The sequence below is a fragment of the Hyperolius riggenbachi genome, chromosome 4 (assembly GCF_040937935.1).
Source record: "Hyperolius riggenbachi isolate aHypRig1 chromosome 4, aHypRig1.pri, whole genome shotgun sequence".
NCBI lineage: Eukaryota > Metazoa > Chordata > Amphibia > Anura > Hyperoliidae > Hyperolius > Hyperolius riggenbachi.
Window position 1 is genome coordinate 36922386 of NC_090649.1, and position 16462 is coordinate 36938847.

A 16462-nucleotide genomic window follows, 5' to 3' on the forward strand; every position below is an offset into this window, starting at 1 on the left:
ATAGAAGAAGAAGATATAGAAGAAGAAGAAGAAGAAGAAGATATAGAAGAAGAAGAAGAAGAAGAAGAAGAAGAAGAAGAAGAAGAAGAAGAAGAAGAAGAAGAAGAAGAAGAAGAAGAAGAAGAAGAAGAAGAAGAAGAAGATATAGAAGAAGAAGAAGATATAGAAGAAGAAGAAGAAGATATAGAAGAGGAAGATATAGAAGAAGAAGAAGAAGAAGAAGATATAGAAGAAGAAGAAGATATAGAAGAAGAAGAAGAAGATATAGAAGAAGAAGATATAGAAGAAGAAGATATAGAAGAAGAAGAGGAAGAAGAAGAAGAAGAAGAAGATATAGAAGAAGAAGAAGATATAGAAGAAGAAGAAGAAGAAAAAGAAGAAGAAAAAGAAGAAGAAGAAGAAGATATAAAAGATACAGAAGAAGAAGAAGAAGTATATACACTACTGAACAGAATTTTGGACACAACTTCTCTTTCCACCTTTTTTTTTTTTTAAAGGAACATCCCCACATAATCACTTGCTGTTGTTACTTAGAAAAAAAGATGTTTCTTGCATCATTCACCCCCAAAACAAGTGTTGGAAGCTATTTAAGGCCAGTTTGAATAGTCAGCTTGAATAATGAGCTCGAATACCGACTCGAATAGTGAGCTCGAATTTCGAGGTCGAATCGAATAGTAAAAAATATTCGACTCGAATATTCGACCGACCTCGAATAATTTACTATTCGAATTCGACCTAACTCGAATAATAAAAAGGGGTATCCGAGCATCCCTGGAGCACAGATCCCCATGTTGGAGATGAAGCTCCTCAGTCCCCCACACAATCCCCAGCGCCCTCCTCCACTCCGGAGCATTTCCGGCATCCGCCCCCTCCCCAACCCGGCTGCCCTCCGTATACATTTACCGCTGTGCGTGCCAGCTGACGTCACCGCGTGCAGTCGTGGGCTACACAGAATCCGGCCGCGGATTGGCTGACAGGTGTGAACAGGATTCCTCCCATTAGGCCACGCCTGTGATGGCAAGGGCGTGCTGATTGACTGAGCATGGCTTAACTGACATCTGGAGAACAGTGAAGAGCCAGGCATGCGGTGACAGCAGGGCAGGCGGTTTCATCAGCATTATTTTACCTGAGAGCTCTGCCCGGCTGATTCATTGATCCGCGTCTGCGGACACTTAGGGTGCATTTACCCTATTCCAAAATGGTGATTACTGAACTTCCGCTTCCGCCTAGCACTAACGCAGACTGGAAGTACCATGCCAAATGCTGTCACCAACTAGCGTGGGTTACAAGGTAATCATCTATATTTTATAAAAGGCAGCTTGACGATAGTCTCCCGCCTTCCACATTCCTGATGAAGTGAAAGTGAAACCGACTGAGTGAGAAGATGCTGCTGCTTTATACGTGACAATGCTGGTTTAACTTATCTGGTCCCTGTTGCACAGGACCCAGGATGTGAGTTTTACTTTTTATTTATTTAACATTTATGTATATTGGAATCACTTTATTACATTTTGAAAGTCTGGAAACAGTTTACATTTAGCCCATTCTTTATATATCTTTATGCTAGGTAGCCAATTGCGGGTGCCCCAGCATAGGTAGCCAATTGCGGGTGCCCCAGCATAGGTAGCCAGTTATGGGTGCCAGTGCTGCTCGGATACCCCTTTTCAAAATCCAAATTGAATTCGGATCCGGATACCCAGATATCCAGATCCAAATCGGATATCCGAATCCGAACTTTTTGGTATCCGAGTAAACTCCGATATCTGAACCCAATATCCTAGATATCCGGCCAGATTGGGATATCCGGATAGAAAACCGGAAGTGACCAGGAAATGGCTTAAAATGCTTCCAAAAGTCTCTTCAAATGGCAAAAACCTCTTTCGGAGGTCTCTCTCTCTGTCTCTGTCTGTCTCTCTCTGTCTCTCTCTCTCTCTCTCTCTCACTATCTCTCTCTCTCTCTCTCTAGGCCTGACTGCATTCGAAAGAGATTTTTGCCATTAAAGGGGATTTTGGCTTATGCTCGGATATCTGAACAAACTAGCTATCCGGATTTCGGATTTCAGATGGGAAATCCGAGTTTGCTCGAATAGTGCTATTCGGATTTAAAAAAATATCCGAATTGCTATTCAAATTTCGGATAGTGGAAAAAGTTTGGATTATCTGGGTAGTTCTGATACTTGAATATTGGATGAGCACCACTGACAGGTGCCCTAGCATAGGTAGCCAGTTATGGGTGACCCAGTATAGGTAACCAGTTATGGGTGACCCAGTATAGGTAGCCAGTTATGGGTGACCCAGTATAGGTAGCCAGTTATGGGTGCCCCAGCATAGGTAGCCAGTTATGGGTCCCCCAGCATAGGTAGCCTGTTATGGGTGACCCAGTATAAGTAGCCAGTTATGGGTGACCCAGTATAGGTAGCCAGTTATGGGTGACCCAGTATAGGTAGCCAGTTATGGGTGACCCAGTATAGGTAGTATGGATACAAGGATAAGTGCATAAAAATAATTTGAAGAAACCAAAGTATTTTTAAAGATGAGCTTAAATATTTAATGTATCAAAACGTGCAAAAATTGGTTCACAAATCTTTAGAAAAAACATCCCATAAACAGGTGCAACAAGTTACATAGCAAGATCAATTGTTTATAAAGATGACAACGTCGACCATGTTTTGGTTGGTCCCTTCTTCAGGCCCTCCTAAACAATTGTGTACATCTGCACTACATAGACAGCATAAGATGGAGCAACATCTGGACCAAAACTAAAGCAGGAATCACCATCTGTAATGTATAGAGAGCAACAAATGGAACAGCATCTGGACAACAACCAAGCTAGGAGTCACCACTTCCAATGTAGACAAACGCCGTACACAGGCAGGATGGACCCTTGTTCAGGGTCTATGGCTAAAATGACTGTATTGGAGACACAGGATCAGGGTGACTGCAAGGCAACTTGTATTGTTTAAAAGGAAATAACTATGGCCACCTCCATGTCACTCTCACCTCGGGTTCCCTTTAAGTGGCTGGCCAGGTTCAGGGATGCTTATCAGGATTCTGGATATTCGAACTACCCGGATATCCAAACTTTTTTCAGCTATCCAACTCCAGATTCGGATTCCGGATAGTTGGGTAAATTCGGAATTCGAATCTGGATTTGCATTAGATATCCGGAAGTCCGTCCGGATACCTAGTTTGAGTACCGGATCCGGATAGTGTAACCATGGAGATGACGTCCATGATGTCATTGAGCCAATCATTGAGCCAATCAGAGGGCTCCGAGCCGAAGCCCTAGCAACCAAATCACAGAGGGGAACCCTGGCCAGCCCCTCCTGTATATAAGGAGGGTGCCATGATGAGAATCTCGTCCTTGCTTGTGACTGCTCACTGAGATACATCTCCAGTGGTGTTGGCTAAGCAAGTGCTGTATACTGTGATCAACATAATGTTTTTGCACCTAAACACCCTGTACTACACCTTTATTGTATTGTTTTTTAGTTAGCAAGCTTGTATTTTTAGTTAGTGTGACAGTCAGACCCAGTGCTGCAGCTGCTAGGCTAGGTTAGGGCCTGCTGTTTGCACAGGCTAGTCTGTAGGTTAGGGAATAGGGATTAGATTACTGTGTTATTGTGTAGTTAGTACTACTGTTGTTAGAGTACTACTGTGTTAGCTTTACTAATTATTACTGCAGTGCTGCTGTGCTGAGTCAGTGTGAAAGAAAGACAGTTGGGGCTTGATTCACAAAGCGGTGCTAACAGTTAGCACGCTGGTGAAAAGCCCTTTATCATGCCTAAACTCAGTTTAGGCATGATAAGTTTAGGTGTGATAAGTTTAGGTGTGATAAGTTTAGGCATGATAAGTTTAGGTGTGATAAGTTTAGGCATGCTAAGTTTAAGCGCCAACTGCGTTAGCACCGCAGTGCACAGCTGATCAAAAGTTTTATGCTAGCAAAGACTGGTGCACTTTGTATAAAGTTTAATGGCGCTGCTTTGCGTGCGGGACTTTGCAAGCGATCTAAACTTATCTAAACTTAGCATGCCTAAACTTATCACACCTAAACTTATCACACCTAAACTTATCACGCCTAAACTGGCTTTTCACCAGCATGGTGCAATGGTTATCATGCCTAAAGTCTTTTAGGCATGCTAACTGGGTTAGCACCGCTTTGTGAATCGAGCCCCTAGTGTGCAGTGTCTGTCTGCTACTCTGCTGTCACTCCGTTAGGTAAAGTTCTACTACTGCTACTATCTACTCCTGATTTTTAATAAAGTACAAGTACCCCACTTCATCTGTTCACATATAAAAAAAATTGTACTATGTCTGCTGGCACTAGCAGCTGGGGGAAGGGCAGCATGAAGAGCAAGGGCAACAGGAAAGGGAGCAGCAATGCTACCACTGTCGGCAGTTCTGCCACGTCAGTGTCCATTCCGCCGCTAGCCACTAGCCGTGGATGCACTGAGCACCCAGCTCTTAAGGGGGGGGGGGGGGGGGTCACGCTGCAGAGGCGCAGCAGCGTGTAGTGTTCATTTTCCAGCAGCAGGGTCGTTGGCACAAATTGGAGGAGAAAGACGCCGAGCCTGTGATAAAGCTGATGGTGGATGAGCGGGCCACCACCAGCTCTACAACAGAGACCTCCACCTCCACCAGCAGCAGCCGCCCAGCAGTGCCTGGGGACTCGGTCATCATGTCGACCCCAGCAGGCAGCCTACCCTCAGCGCTTTTCACTCCAGGCACCTGCCTGCCTGTGCTGCTCTCACCACCTCCTCCTGCTGCTGCTGTCTGCGTTTCCCACCGCCAGGGTCCACACAGAACAAATCTTCTGCTGCTACTGCCAGTCTTCCACCACCAGCTATTACGCCACTACAATAGCTTCATCTACTTACTCCTCCTGCTGCTGTGTCAGTCTGTATTACCCACTGCCAGGGTCCACACAGAACTATATCTTCTGCTGCCACTGCCAGTCTGGCACTGCCACCAGTTATTACACCACTACAATAGTCTGTGTTTCCCACCATCAGGGTCCACACAGAGCTAAATCTTATGCTGCCAGTCTTCCACCAGCTATTACGCCACTACAATAGCTGTATTTTGTTGGGGAAATAAAAAGAAACTGTTTAATTTTTTTCACGACCGCTGTCTGGAGCCCACGCTGTCTGGAATCTCCTGATGTTAATTGACAGCCTTTTTTATTATTATTATACCTCCCCACATAAACAATTGCTGTTTTTCTTTAAAAAAAAAATGATGCTTCATGCATCATTTACTATAAAAGACGTTTTGGAAGCAATTTAAAGGCCAAATCCGGATATCAGTTCAGATTCCGGATTTCCCGGATAATGGGTTTGGATATCCGGATCAACTCAGATAGCAAAACGGTTTGAATTCGGATATCCGGATTTACCTGGATTTTTTGCTATCCAGATCTGGACCAATACGGATTTCAAAAAGAGGTATCCAAGCATCCCTGGCCAGGTTCCACTTTCCTTTCAATGTAGCTAAATATACCTGTAGCTAAATATAGCTGAAACAGGAAGTAGAAGTGGGGCAGGAACATGTCCAGCCAACATGAGACTCCCACACTGACTTAATTAAATCCGTCACATGCTTCTCTATGAACTTCCTGTAGGATAAATCAATCATCTCCTCACTATGCAAACACATTAAAATAGATTTTTATCAGTAATTTGCTTCAAATGAGTTTCATAATGTATTTTATATATTGTGTGTTTTTATGTAGTGACGTCCAGCAACCATGGCTCCATCATTTCCTATAGAAGTACTTCACTTACCAATGGTGGCAGGGAAGGGCACGCCAAACACCTGCACTTCACACAGGGAGAGGTATTGCTGCTTTCCTGAAATGACGATGTTCACATATTGGCCATCCATATAATTACATAGGAAGGTTAGAGTGCCATTGTGCTGTTTGGAGGAGATCACTGCACAGCTGTACAAAAAAAAAATAATAAAGGCAAGTCAATAACTCTATGGGCCTGATTTACAAAGCGGTGCTAACAGTTAGCACGCTGGTGAAAAGCCCTTTATCACGCCTAAACTCAGTTTAGGCATGATAAGTTTAGGTGTGATAAGTTTAGGCGTGATGGGCTCGATTCACAAAGCGGTGCTAACCCAGTTAGAGACTTTAGGCATGATAACCATTGCACCACGCCGGTGAACAGCCAGTTTAGGGGCTCGATTCACAAAGCAGTGCAAAGTGTTAGCACCATGGTGAAAAGGCCCTTATCACGCCTAAAGTCACTTTAGGCATGATAAGAAGAAACTCGCGCGCGCAACACCCGACGCTTCGCGCAAAGCTCCCATTAAGCCCTATGGGACTTTGCGCGCGCTCTTACGCGCGTACGCGCGAACGCGCTTACGCGCGGTAACTTCGCGCGAAGAGCAGGAAAAATCGGTGATAACTCAGTGGTGAAAAGGTCATCACGCCTAAAGTCTTTTAGGCGTGATAACTGGGTTATCACCGCTTTGTGAATCGAGCCCTAGGTGTGATAAGTTTAGGCATGCTAAGTTTAGATAAGTGTAGATAGCATGCAAAGCCCCGCACGCAAAGCAGCGCCATTAAACTCTATGCAAAGTGCACCAGACTTTGCTAGTGCAAAACTTTTGATCAGCTGTGCACTGCGGTGCTAACCCAGTTGGCGCTTAAACTTATCATGCCTAAACTTATCACGCCTAAAGTTATCATGCCTAAACTTATCACACCTAAACTTATCACACCTGGGGCCTGATTCACAAAGCGGTGCTAACAGTTAGCACGCTGGTGAAAAGCCCTTTATCATGCCTAAACTCAGTTTAGGCATGATAAGTTTAGGTGTGATAAGTTTAGGTGTGATAAGTTTAGGCGTGATAAGTTTAGGTGTGATAAGTTTAGGCGTGATAAGTTTGAGCGCCAACTACGTTAGCACCGCAGTGCACAGCTGATCAAAAGTTTTACGCTAACAAAGTCTGGTGCACTTCGTATAAAGTTTAATGGCGCTGCTTTGCGTGCGGGACTTTGCAAGCGATCTAAACTTATCTAAACTTATCATGCCTAAACTTATCACACCTAAACTTATCACACCTAAACTTATCACGCCTAAACTGGCTTTTCACCAGCATGGTGCAATGGTTATCATGCCTAAAGTCTTTTAGGCATGCTAACTGGGTTAGCACCGCTTTGTGAATCGAGCCCCTGGGGCCTGATTCACAAAGCGGTGCTAACAGTTAGCACGCTGGTGAAAAGCCCTTTATCACGCCTAAACTCAGTTTAGGCATGATAAAAAGGGCTTCGCGCGAAGTGCGCGCGCAGCACCCGACGCTTCGCGCGAAGCTCCCATTAAACCCTATGGGACTTTGCGCGCGCTCTCACGCGCGTACGCGCGAACGCGCGTTCGCGCGGTAACTTCGCGCGAAGAGCAGGAAAAAGCGGTGATAACTCAGTGGTGAAAAGGTCATCACGCCTAAAGTCTTTTAGGCGTGATAACTGGGTTATCACCGCTTTGTGAATCGAGGCCCTAAACTTATCATGCCTAAACTGAGTTTAGGCATGATAAAGGTCTTTTCACCAGCGTGCTAACTGTTAGCACCGCTTTGTGAATCAGGCCCCTAAACTTATCACTCCTAAACTGGCCTTTCACCAGCGTGGTGCAATGGTTATCATGCCTAAAGTCTCTAACTGGGTTAGCACCGCTTTGTGAATCGAGCCCTAGGGGCCTGATTCACAAAGCGGTGCTAACAGTTAGCACCCTGGTGAAAAGCCCTTTATCATGCCTAAACTCAGTTTAGGCATGATAAGTTTAGGTGTGATAAGTTTAGGTGTGATAAGTTTAGGCGTGATAAGTTTAGGTGTGATAAGTTTAGGCATGCTAAGTTTAAGCGCCAACTGCGTTAGCACCGCAGTGCACAGCTGATCAAAAGTTTTACTCTAGCAAAGACTGGTGCACTTCGTATAAAGTTTAATGGCGCTGCTTTGCGTGCGGGACTTTGCAAGCGATCTAAACTTATCTAAACTTAGCATGCCTAAACTTATCACACCTAAACTTATCACACCTAAACTTATCACGCCTAAACTGGCTTTTCACCAGCATGGTGCAATGGTTATCATGCCTAAAGTCTTTTAGGCATGCTAACTGGGTTAGCACCGCTTTGTGAATCGAGCCCGAGGTGTGATAAGTTTAGGTGTGATAAGTTTAGGCATGATAAGTTTAGGTGTGATAAGTTTAGGCATGCTAAGTTTAAGCGCCAACTGCGTTAGCACCGCAGTGCACAGCTGATCAAAAGTTTTACTCTAGCAAAGACTGGTGCACTTTGTATAAAGTTTAATGGCGCTGCTTTGCGTGCGGGACTTTGCAAGCGATCTAAACTTATCTAAACTTAGCATGCCTAAACTTATCACACCTAAACTTATCACACCTAGGGCTCGATTCACAAAGCGGTGCTAACCCAGTTAGCATGCCTAAAAGACTTTAGGCATGATAACCATTGCACCATGCTGGTGAAAAGCCAGTTTAGGCGTGATAAGTTTAGGGGCTCGATTCACAAAGCGGTGCTAACCCAGTTAGCATGCCTAAAAGACTTTAGGCATGATAACCATTGCACCATGCTGGTGAAAAGCCAGTTTAGGCGTGATAAGTTTAGGTGTGATAAGTTTAGGTGTGATAAGTTTAGGCATGCTAAGTTTAGATAAGTTTAGATCGCTTGCAAAGTCCCGCACGCAAAGCAGCGCCATTAAACTTTATACAAAGTGCACCAGTCTTTGCTAGCGTAAAACTTTTGATCAGCTGTGCACTGCGGTGCTAACGCAGTTGGCGCTTAAACTTAGCATGCCTAAACTTATCACACCTAAACTTATCATGCCTAAACTTATCACACCTAAACTTATCACACCTAAACTTATCATGCCTAAACTGAGTTTAGGCATGATAAAGGGCTTTTCACCAGCGTGCTAACTGTTAGCACCGCTTTGTGAATCAGGCCCCAGGTGTGATAAGTTTAGGTGTGATAAGTTTAGGCATGCTAAGTTTAGATAAGTTTAGATCGCTTGCAAAGTCCCGCATGCAAAGCAGCGCCATTAAACTTTATACAAAGTGCACCAGTCTTTGCTAGCGTAAAACTTTTGATCAGCTGTGCACTGCGGTGCTAACGCAGTTGGCGCTTAAACTTAGCATGCCTAAACTTATCACACCTAAACTTAGCATGCCTAAACTTATCACACCTAAACTTATCACACCTAAACTTATCATGCCTAAACTGAGTTTAGGCATGATAAAGGGCTTTTCACCAGGGTGCTAACTGTTAGCACCGCTTTGTGAATCGAGGCCCTAAACTTATCACGCCTAAACTGGCTTTTCACCAGCATGGTGCAATGGTTATCATGCCTAGGGCTCGATTCACAAAGCGGTGCTAACCCAGTTAGAGACTTTAGGGGCTCGATTCACAAAGCGGTGCAAAGTGTTAGCACCATGGTGAAAAGGCCCTTATCACGCCTAAAGTCACTTTAGGCATGATAAGAAGAAACTCGCGCGAAGTTGCCGCGCGTAAGTGCACGCGCAACACCCGACGCTTCGCGCGAAGCTCCCATTAAGCCCTATGGGACTTTGCGCGCGCTCTTACGCGCGTACGCGCGAACGCGCTTACGCGCGGTAACTTCGCGCGAAGAGCAGGAAAAATCGGTGATAACTCAGTGGTGAAAAGGTCATCACGCCTAAAGTCTTTTAGGCGTGATAACTGGGTTATCACCGCTTTGTGAATCGAGGCCTAGGCATGATAACCATTGCACCACTCTGGTGAAAAGCCAGTTTAGGTGTGATAAGTTTAGGCATGATAAGTTTAGGTGTGATAAGTTTAGGCATGCTAAGTTTAGATAAGTGTAGATAGCGTGCAAAGTCCTGCACGCAAAGCAGTGCCATTAAACTTTATATGAAGTGCACCAGTCTTTGCTAGCGTAAAACTTTTGATCAGCTGTGCACTGCGGTGCTAACGCAGTTGGCACTTAAACTTATCATGCCTAAACTTATCACACCTAAACTTATCATGCCTAAACTTATCACACCTAAACTTATCACACCTAAACTTATCATGCCTAAACTGAGTTTAGGCATGATAAAGGGCTTTTCACCAGGGTGCTAACTGTTAGCACCGCTTTGTGAATCAGGCCCCTAAAGTCATTTAGGCATGCTAACTGGGTTAGCACCGCTTTGTGAATCGAGCCCAAGGGGCTCGATTCACAAAGCGGTGCAAAGTGTTAGCACCATGGTGAAAAGGCCCTTATCACGCCTAAAGTCACTTTAGGCATGATAAGAAGAAACTCGCGCGAAGTTGCCGCGCGTACGCGCGTAAGTGCGCGCGCAACACCCGACGCTTCGCGCGAAGCTCCCATTAAGCCCTATGGGACTTTGCGCGCGCTCTTACGCGCGTACGCGCGTACGCGCGGTAACTTCGCGCGAAGAGCAGGAAAAATCGGTGATAACTCAGTGGTGAAAAGGTCATCACGCCTAAAGTCTTTTAGGCGTGATAACTGGGTTATCACCGCTTTGTGAATCGAGCCCATCATGCCTAAACTGAGTTTAGGCATGATAAAGGGCTTTTCACCAGCGTGCTAACTGTTAGCACCGCTTTGTGAATCAGGCCCAAAGTCTCTAACTGGGTTAGCACCGCTTTCTGAATCGAGCCCTAAGGGCCTGATTCACAAAGCGGTGCTAACAGTTAGCACGCTGGTGAAAAGCCCTTTATCATGCCTAAACTCAGTTTAGGCATGATGGGCTCGATTCACAAAGCGGTGATAACCCAGTTATCACGCCTAAAAGACTTTAGGCGTGATGACCTTTTCACCACTGAGTTATCACCGCTTTTTCCTGCTCTTCGCGCGAAGTTACCGCGCGTACGCGCGCAAAGTCCCATAGGGTTTAATGGGAGCTTCGCGCGGTAACTTCGCGCGAGTTTCTTCTTATCACACCTGGGGCTTGATTCACAAAGCGGTGCAAAGTGTTTGCACGCCAGTGAAAAGCCCCTTATCACGCCTAAACTCACTTTAGGCGTGATAAGAAGAAACTCGCGCGAAGTTACCGCGCGTACGCGCATACGCGCGTAAGTGCGCGCGCAGCACCCGACGCTTCGCGCGAAGCTCCCATTAAACCCTATGGGACTTTGCGCGCGCTCTCACTAACTTCGCGCGAAGAGCAGGAAAAAGCGGTGATAACTCAGTGGTGAAAAGGTCATCACGCCTAAAGTCTTTTAGGCGTGATAACTGGGTTATCACCGCTTTGTGAATCGAGCCCCTAAAGTGAGTTTAGGCGTGATAAGGGGCTTTTCACTGGCGTGCAAACACTTTGCACCGCTTTGTGAATCAAGCCCCAGGTGTGATAAGTTTAGGCATGATAAGTTTAGGTGTGATAAGTTTAGGCATGCTAAGTTTCGATAAGTTTAGATCGCTTGCAAAGTCCCGCACGCAAAGCAGCACCATTAAACTTTATACGAAGTGCACCAGACTTTGCTAGCGTAAAACTTTTGATCAGCTGTGCACTGCGGTGCTAACGCAGTTGGCGCTTAAACTTATCATGCCTAAACTTATCACACCTAAACTTATCATGCCTAAACTTATCACACCTAAACTTCTCACACCTAGGGCTCGATTCACAAAGCGGTGATAACCCAGTTATCACGCCTAAAAGACTTTAGGCGTGATGACCTTTTCACCACTGAGTTATCACCGATTTTTCCTGCTCTTCGCGCGAAGTTACCGCGCGTAAGCGCGTTCGCGCGTACGCGCGTGAGAGCGCGCGCAAAGTCCCATAGGGCTTAATGGGAGCTTCGCGCGAAGCGTCGGGTGTTGCGCGCGCACTTACGCGCGTACGCGCGGCAACTTCGCGCGAGTTTCTTCTTATCATGCCTAAAGTGACTTTAGGCGTGATAAGGGCCTTTTCACCACGGTGCTAACACTTTGCACCGCTTGGTGAATCGAGCCCTTAAACTGGCCTTTCACCAGCGTGGTGCAATGGTTATCATGCCTAAAGTCTCTAACTGGGTTAGCACCGCTTTGTGAATCGAGCCCTAGGGGCTCGATTCACAAAGCGGTGCAAAGTGTTAGCACCATGGTGAAAAGGCCCTTATCACGCCTAAAGTCACTTTAGGCATGATAAGAAGAAACTCGCGCGAAGTTGCCGCGCGTAGAGCAGGAAAAATCGGTGATAACTCAGTGGTGAAAAGGTCATCACGCCTAAAGTCTTTTAGGCGTGATAACTGGGTTATCACCGCTTTGTGAATCGAGGCCCAGGTGTGATAAGTTTAGGCATGATAACTTTAGGCATGATAAGTTTAGGCATGATGGGCTTGATTCACCAAGCGGTGCAAAGTGTTTGCACGCTGGTGAAAAGGCCCTTATCACGCCTAAACTCACTTTAGGCATGATAAGAAGAAACTCGCGCGAAGTTACCGCGCGTACGGGCGTACGCGCATACGCGCGTAAGTGCGCGCGCAGCACCCGACGCTTCGCGCGAAGCTCCCATGAAACCCTATGGGACTTTGCGCGCGCGCGCTCACGCGCGTACGTGCGGTAACTTTGCGCGAAGAGCAGGAAAAAGCGGTGATAACTCAGTGGTGAAAAGGTCATCACGCCTAAAGTCTTTTAGGCGTGATAACTGGGTTAGCACCGCTTTGTGAATCGAGCCCGATAAGTTTAAGCGCCAACTGGGTTAGCACCGCAGTGCACAGCTGATCAAAAGTTTTGCGCCAGCAAAGTCTGGTGCACTTTGCATAAAGTTTAATGGTGCTGCTTTGTGTGCGGGACTTTGCAAGCGATCTAAACTTATCTAAACTTATCATGCCTAAACTTATCACACCTAAACTTATCACACCTAAACCTATCACGCCTAAACTGGCTTTTCACCAGCGTGGTGCAATGGTTATCATGCCTAAAGTCTTTTAGGCATGCTAACTGGGTTAGCACCGCTTTGTGAATCGAGCCCTATGTGTAGTAAGTGTAGATAGCGTGGCCCAAGTGGCCTCTTTAGGAGTGGTCATACTGACTTTTAGATCGTAGTAGTTTGGTGTCACACAGCTGCCACCAGCACGCAGCCAGTGGAGTCGGGGCCTGATTAACTAAAATTCATCCCAATGTTTAGGGACAGTTTTCAAGATGTTTCTATCTCTACTAGTGACCTAAGCCCGTTTAAAAATAGGCTCTAGGTCTGTCACCGCTGTGTGCGCACCCGCCCACCATGCGCGCACACATGCTTGCCCGCCACTCACGCGCAATTGTCCATCCTCCGCCACGCGCGCACAATCGCCCACCACCGTGCGCACACGTGAACGCCGCTCACGCACACACACACATGCCCACTTGCTCGGCCAGCCAGCCCACCTCCTGGCCTGTCCTGCGCTCTGTACCAACGGCTGTGTCAGTGCAGGACATGAGCAGTAGCGCAAAAGCACTGACACTGACACAGGGACATGGGCGCATCCGCCCACCACACCTTCACACACACTAGCCCGCCACGCGCACACAATTGTCCATCCACCACTCGTGCACAATCATCCGCCGTGTGCACACATGACTACCGCACATGCACACACATGCCCATGCACTCGACTGGCCGGCCGGCCTCTTGGCCTTTCCTGCATCCTGTCCCAACTGCTGTGTCAGTGCAGGACATGCGCAGTAGAGCAAAAGCATGGACACAGGGGCATGGGACGCATGGACACTTGTATTTTATTAGGTAGGATTTCCCTCCACCAGTGTATAATTCTTTAATTGGGCTGAATAAGAAGTACTGATGGCTGCAAGTGGTCTTCTTACCACTGAAACAGCACCGGGGAGCCAGGCCAATATACTAACTACTGACTCCATAACCATAAAAGTAAAAGCTACATGAATAGTTATAGTTACCTTGGATTATTATTTCCATTGTTTTCCAAAGAATTCCCAATAAGGATACCGGCGCCATCCAGCCGACCCCGGCTTAACACAGGGCTGACAATGATGACAACTTTAGAGATCATATAAGGCCGCTTTAAGTCCACCCTCCACCAGGGGGAGATATCATAGTCAGTGCATGCACAGGTTCCAGAAAGAATGTCAATGTCTGTGTTTCCATCAATGGCCTTATTGGCAGCAGACAGTTTGCTGTAGGTAGAGGATTGTGATGCTTCACCACTGAGAGCAACATTTGTATCTGTGTAAACAAAATGAAAGTAGACATAAATCCCTTACTAAATGCACAGTTAATATGATGAGCATATATAAAGCTGAACCTCTTTTAACAACAATAACAATAATAGTTTTATAGCGCTTTTCTCCCTGGGGACTCAAAGCGCTGTGACCCTGCATTATGCAGTCTCAAAGGCTCAGGAAAAGAGGTGAGTGTTTAGCCTTTTCTTAAAGCTGTCCAGAGAAGGAACCCCTCGCACTGATTGTGGAAGTGAGTTCCATAGAGTAGGGGCTGCATAGATAAAGGCCCGAGCACCAAATGTTAAGTGTATCCTTCATCTTGTTGGCAGAGCGGAGGGTGCGTGGAGGGGCATAAAGTTCCAATAGATCCGCTATGTATTTGGGTCCCATGTGGTTTAGAGCCTTGAATGTCAGCAGGCAGATCTTAAAATGGATTTTCCATTTTACAGGCAACCAGTGAAGAGTTTGCAGTACTGGGGTGATGTGTGAGCTGCGGGGGGCATTGGCTAGGAGTCTGGCTGCAGCATTCTGTACTAGCTGTAAGGGGCGCAGAACCTTTTCTGTAGATCCGATGAACAGAGTGTTGCAGTAGTCTAGGCGGGAGGATACAAATGCATGAACCAGGGCAGGTAGGTCTTCAGCTGGGATAAGGTGCTTGATTCTCGCTATATTTCTCAGATGGAAGAAGTGGTAATTCCACTAGACAGGCATTGATGGATACTGATGGGTCTTGAGTGATGGGACTTGAGTACTGCTCCACCAGTAATGACCTCAAATGGTAAAAAATACATTTTGGTAACCTAGATACCTAATTATATGCAAAATTTATACTAGAATCATATTAAAAGCTGAACCATTTTCATTGCGCCACCAGCGATGACCTCAAGAGTGGTGGGGCCAAACTGTACACACTGGTTCAATGGCACATATTTCTTTGGCACCATAGTTTAAACACACTGGTTCCGGATGTCATCATTTTGGCATCACTTTCAATCAACATTGTTATGGTAGAGTTGCCCATCACAAACCCTCCAAAATTCAGAAATGTAACCTACTGGCTACTGCTAAACTTACCTATTAACCACATGACTTACAGTATATAAGTTATTTACACCTTATGAAGGGAACAGGTGTTGACATTCCAGCTATGTCCCCATCAAATCAGCAATAACTGTATGGCTATAACTTTATGGCTACTTATGACAGCTAGTATATTACTTTCTTTAGATGTAATTTATTTTTTCTTAGGATTGTGGTTATTTACTGTATCTAAGTTTTTAGCTGTACGCATTTCAACCACTTCTGACATTGGGGTTGTCTTCTGCTCATGGATACAAGCAGTGGCATAGATGCAGACCCTTTGGGCCCCAATAAGGAACTTGCCTCCCCCCCCCCCCCCCCCCCTCCTGCTGTGGCAATTTCCTTAAAGCGGTCTAACACCCAGCATTACAACTTTGCTTTAAAAGATTGCTTACAGCTTAGAAACTATTATGCCAGATTTTTTTTTAAGCAGAAATTCACTGAATGGGTTAAACATGACATTTTAGTTTTGCATTTAGCTAGAGATCCTCTGTGCTTAGGTTTAGTTACAAATGTATCTTTGTTTGGAATGCAAATAGACCTCTGAAAAGCCTGTCTGGGAAGCCCTCTGTGCTCTCTCAGGCCTAGTGCACACCGGAGCAGTTCGGCAGCGTTTTTTGATCCACTTGCGGCTGCGGATACGCTTGGGAAATGTATTTCAATGGGCTGGTGCACACCAGAGCGGGAGGAATTTTGCAGAAACGCATACTCCCGGGGTGAGGCATTTTTTGGATTGCGGAGGCGTTTCTGCCTCCAATGTAAAGTATAGGAAAAACGCAAACCGCTCTGAAAAACGGAAGTTCAGAGCAGTTTTGCAGGCGTTTTTGTTACAGAAGCTGGTCAGTAACAGCTTTACTGTAACAATATATAAAATCTACTACACCAAAAACGCTTCACAAAACCGCAAAATGCTAGGTGAAACGCTACAGAAAAATAAGAAAAAGCGTTTCAAAATCTGCTAGCATTTTGTGGATCTGCTAGCGGTTTTTGGTGTGCACCAGGCCTCAGAGAGGTGTTTGTTTATTTACATTGTAAATAGATACATTTTGTATCTAAACCTTAGCACAGAGGAGGATTTCTAGCTAAATGCAACACTAAAATGTCATGTTTAATCCATTCAGTGAATTTCTGCAAAAAATAAAAATAAAAAATCTGGCCTAATAGTTTCTAAGCTGTAAGCAATCTTTTAAAGCAAAGTTGAAATGCTGGGTGTTAGACCACTTTAAG

The 16462-nt window shown here is 45.7% G+C and overlaps 1 protein-coding gene across 2 annotated transcripts in view; it reads right to left on the reverse strand.

Annotated features, from left to right (window-relative positions):
* LOC137571166 (uncharacterized) overlaps window positions 1-16462 on the reverse strand; it is a 197873-nt gene that overhangs the window by 144471 nt on the left and 36940 nt on the right. For both annotated transcript variants that reach the window (XM_068279962.1, XM_068279963.1), the window contains exons 3-4: window positions 13874-14159; window positions 5784-5941 (exon numbers count right to left, since the gene is read on the reverse strand). In XM_068279962.1, the coding sequence (XP_068136063.1) occupies window positions 5784-5941; window positions 13874-14159 (444 nt within the window). The remainder of the gene's footprint in view (window positions 1-5783; window positions 5942-13873; window positions 14160-16462) is intronic.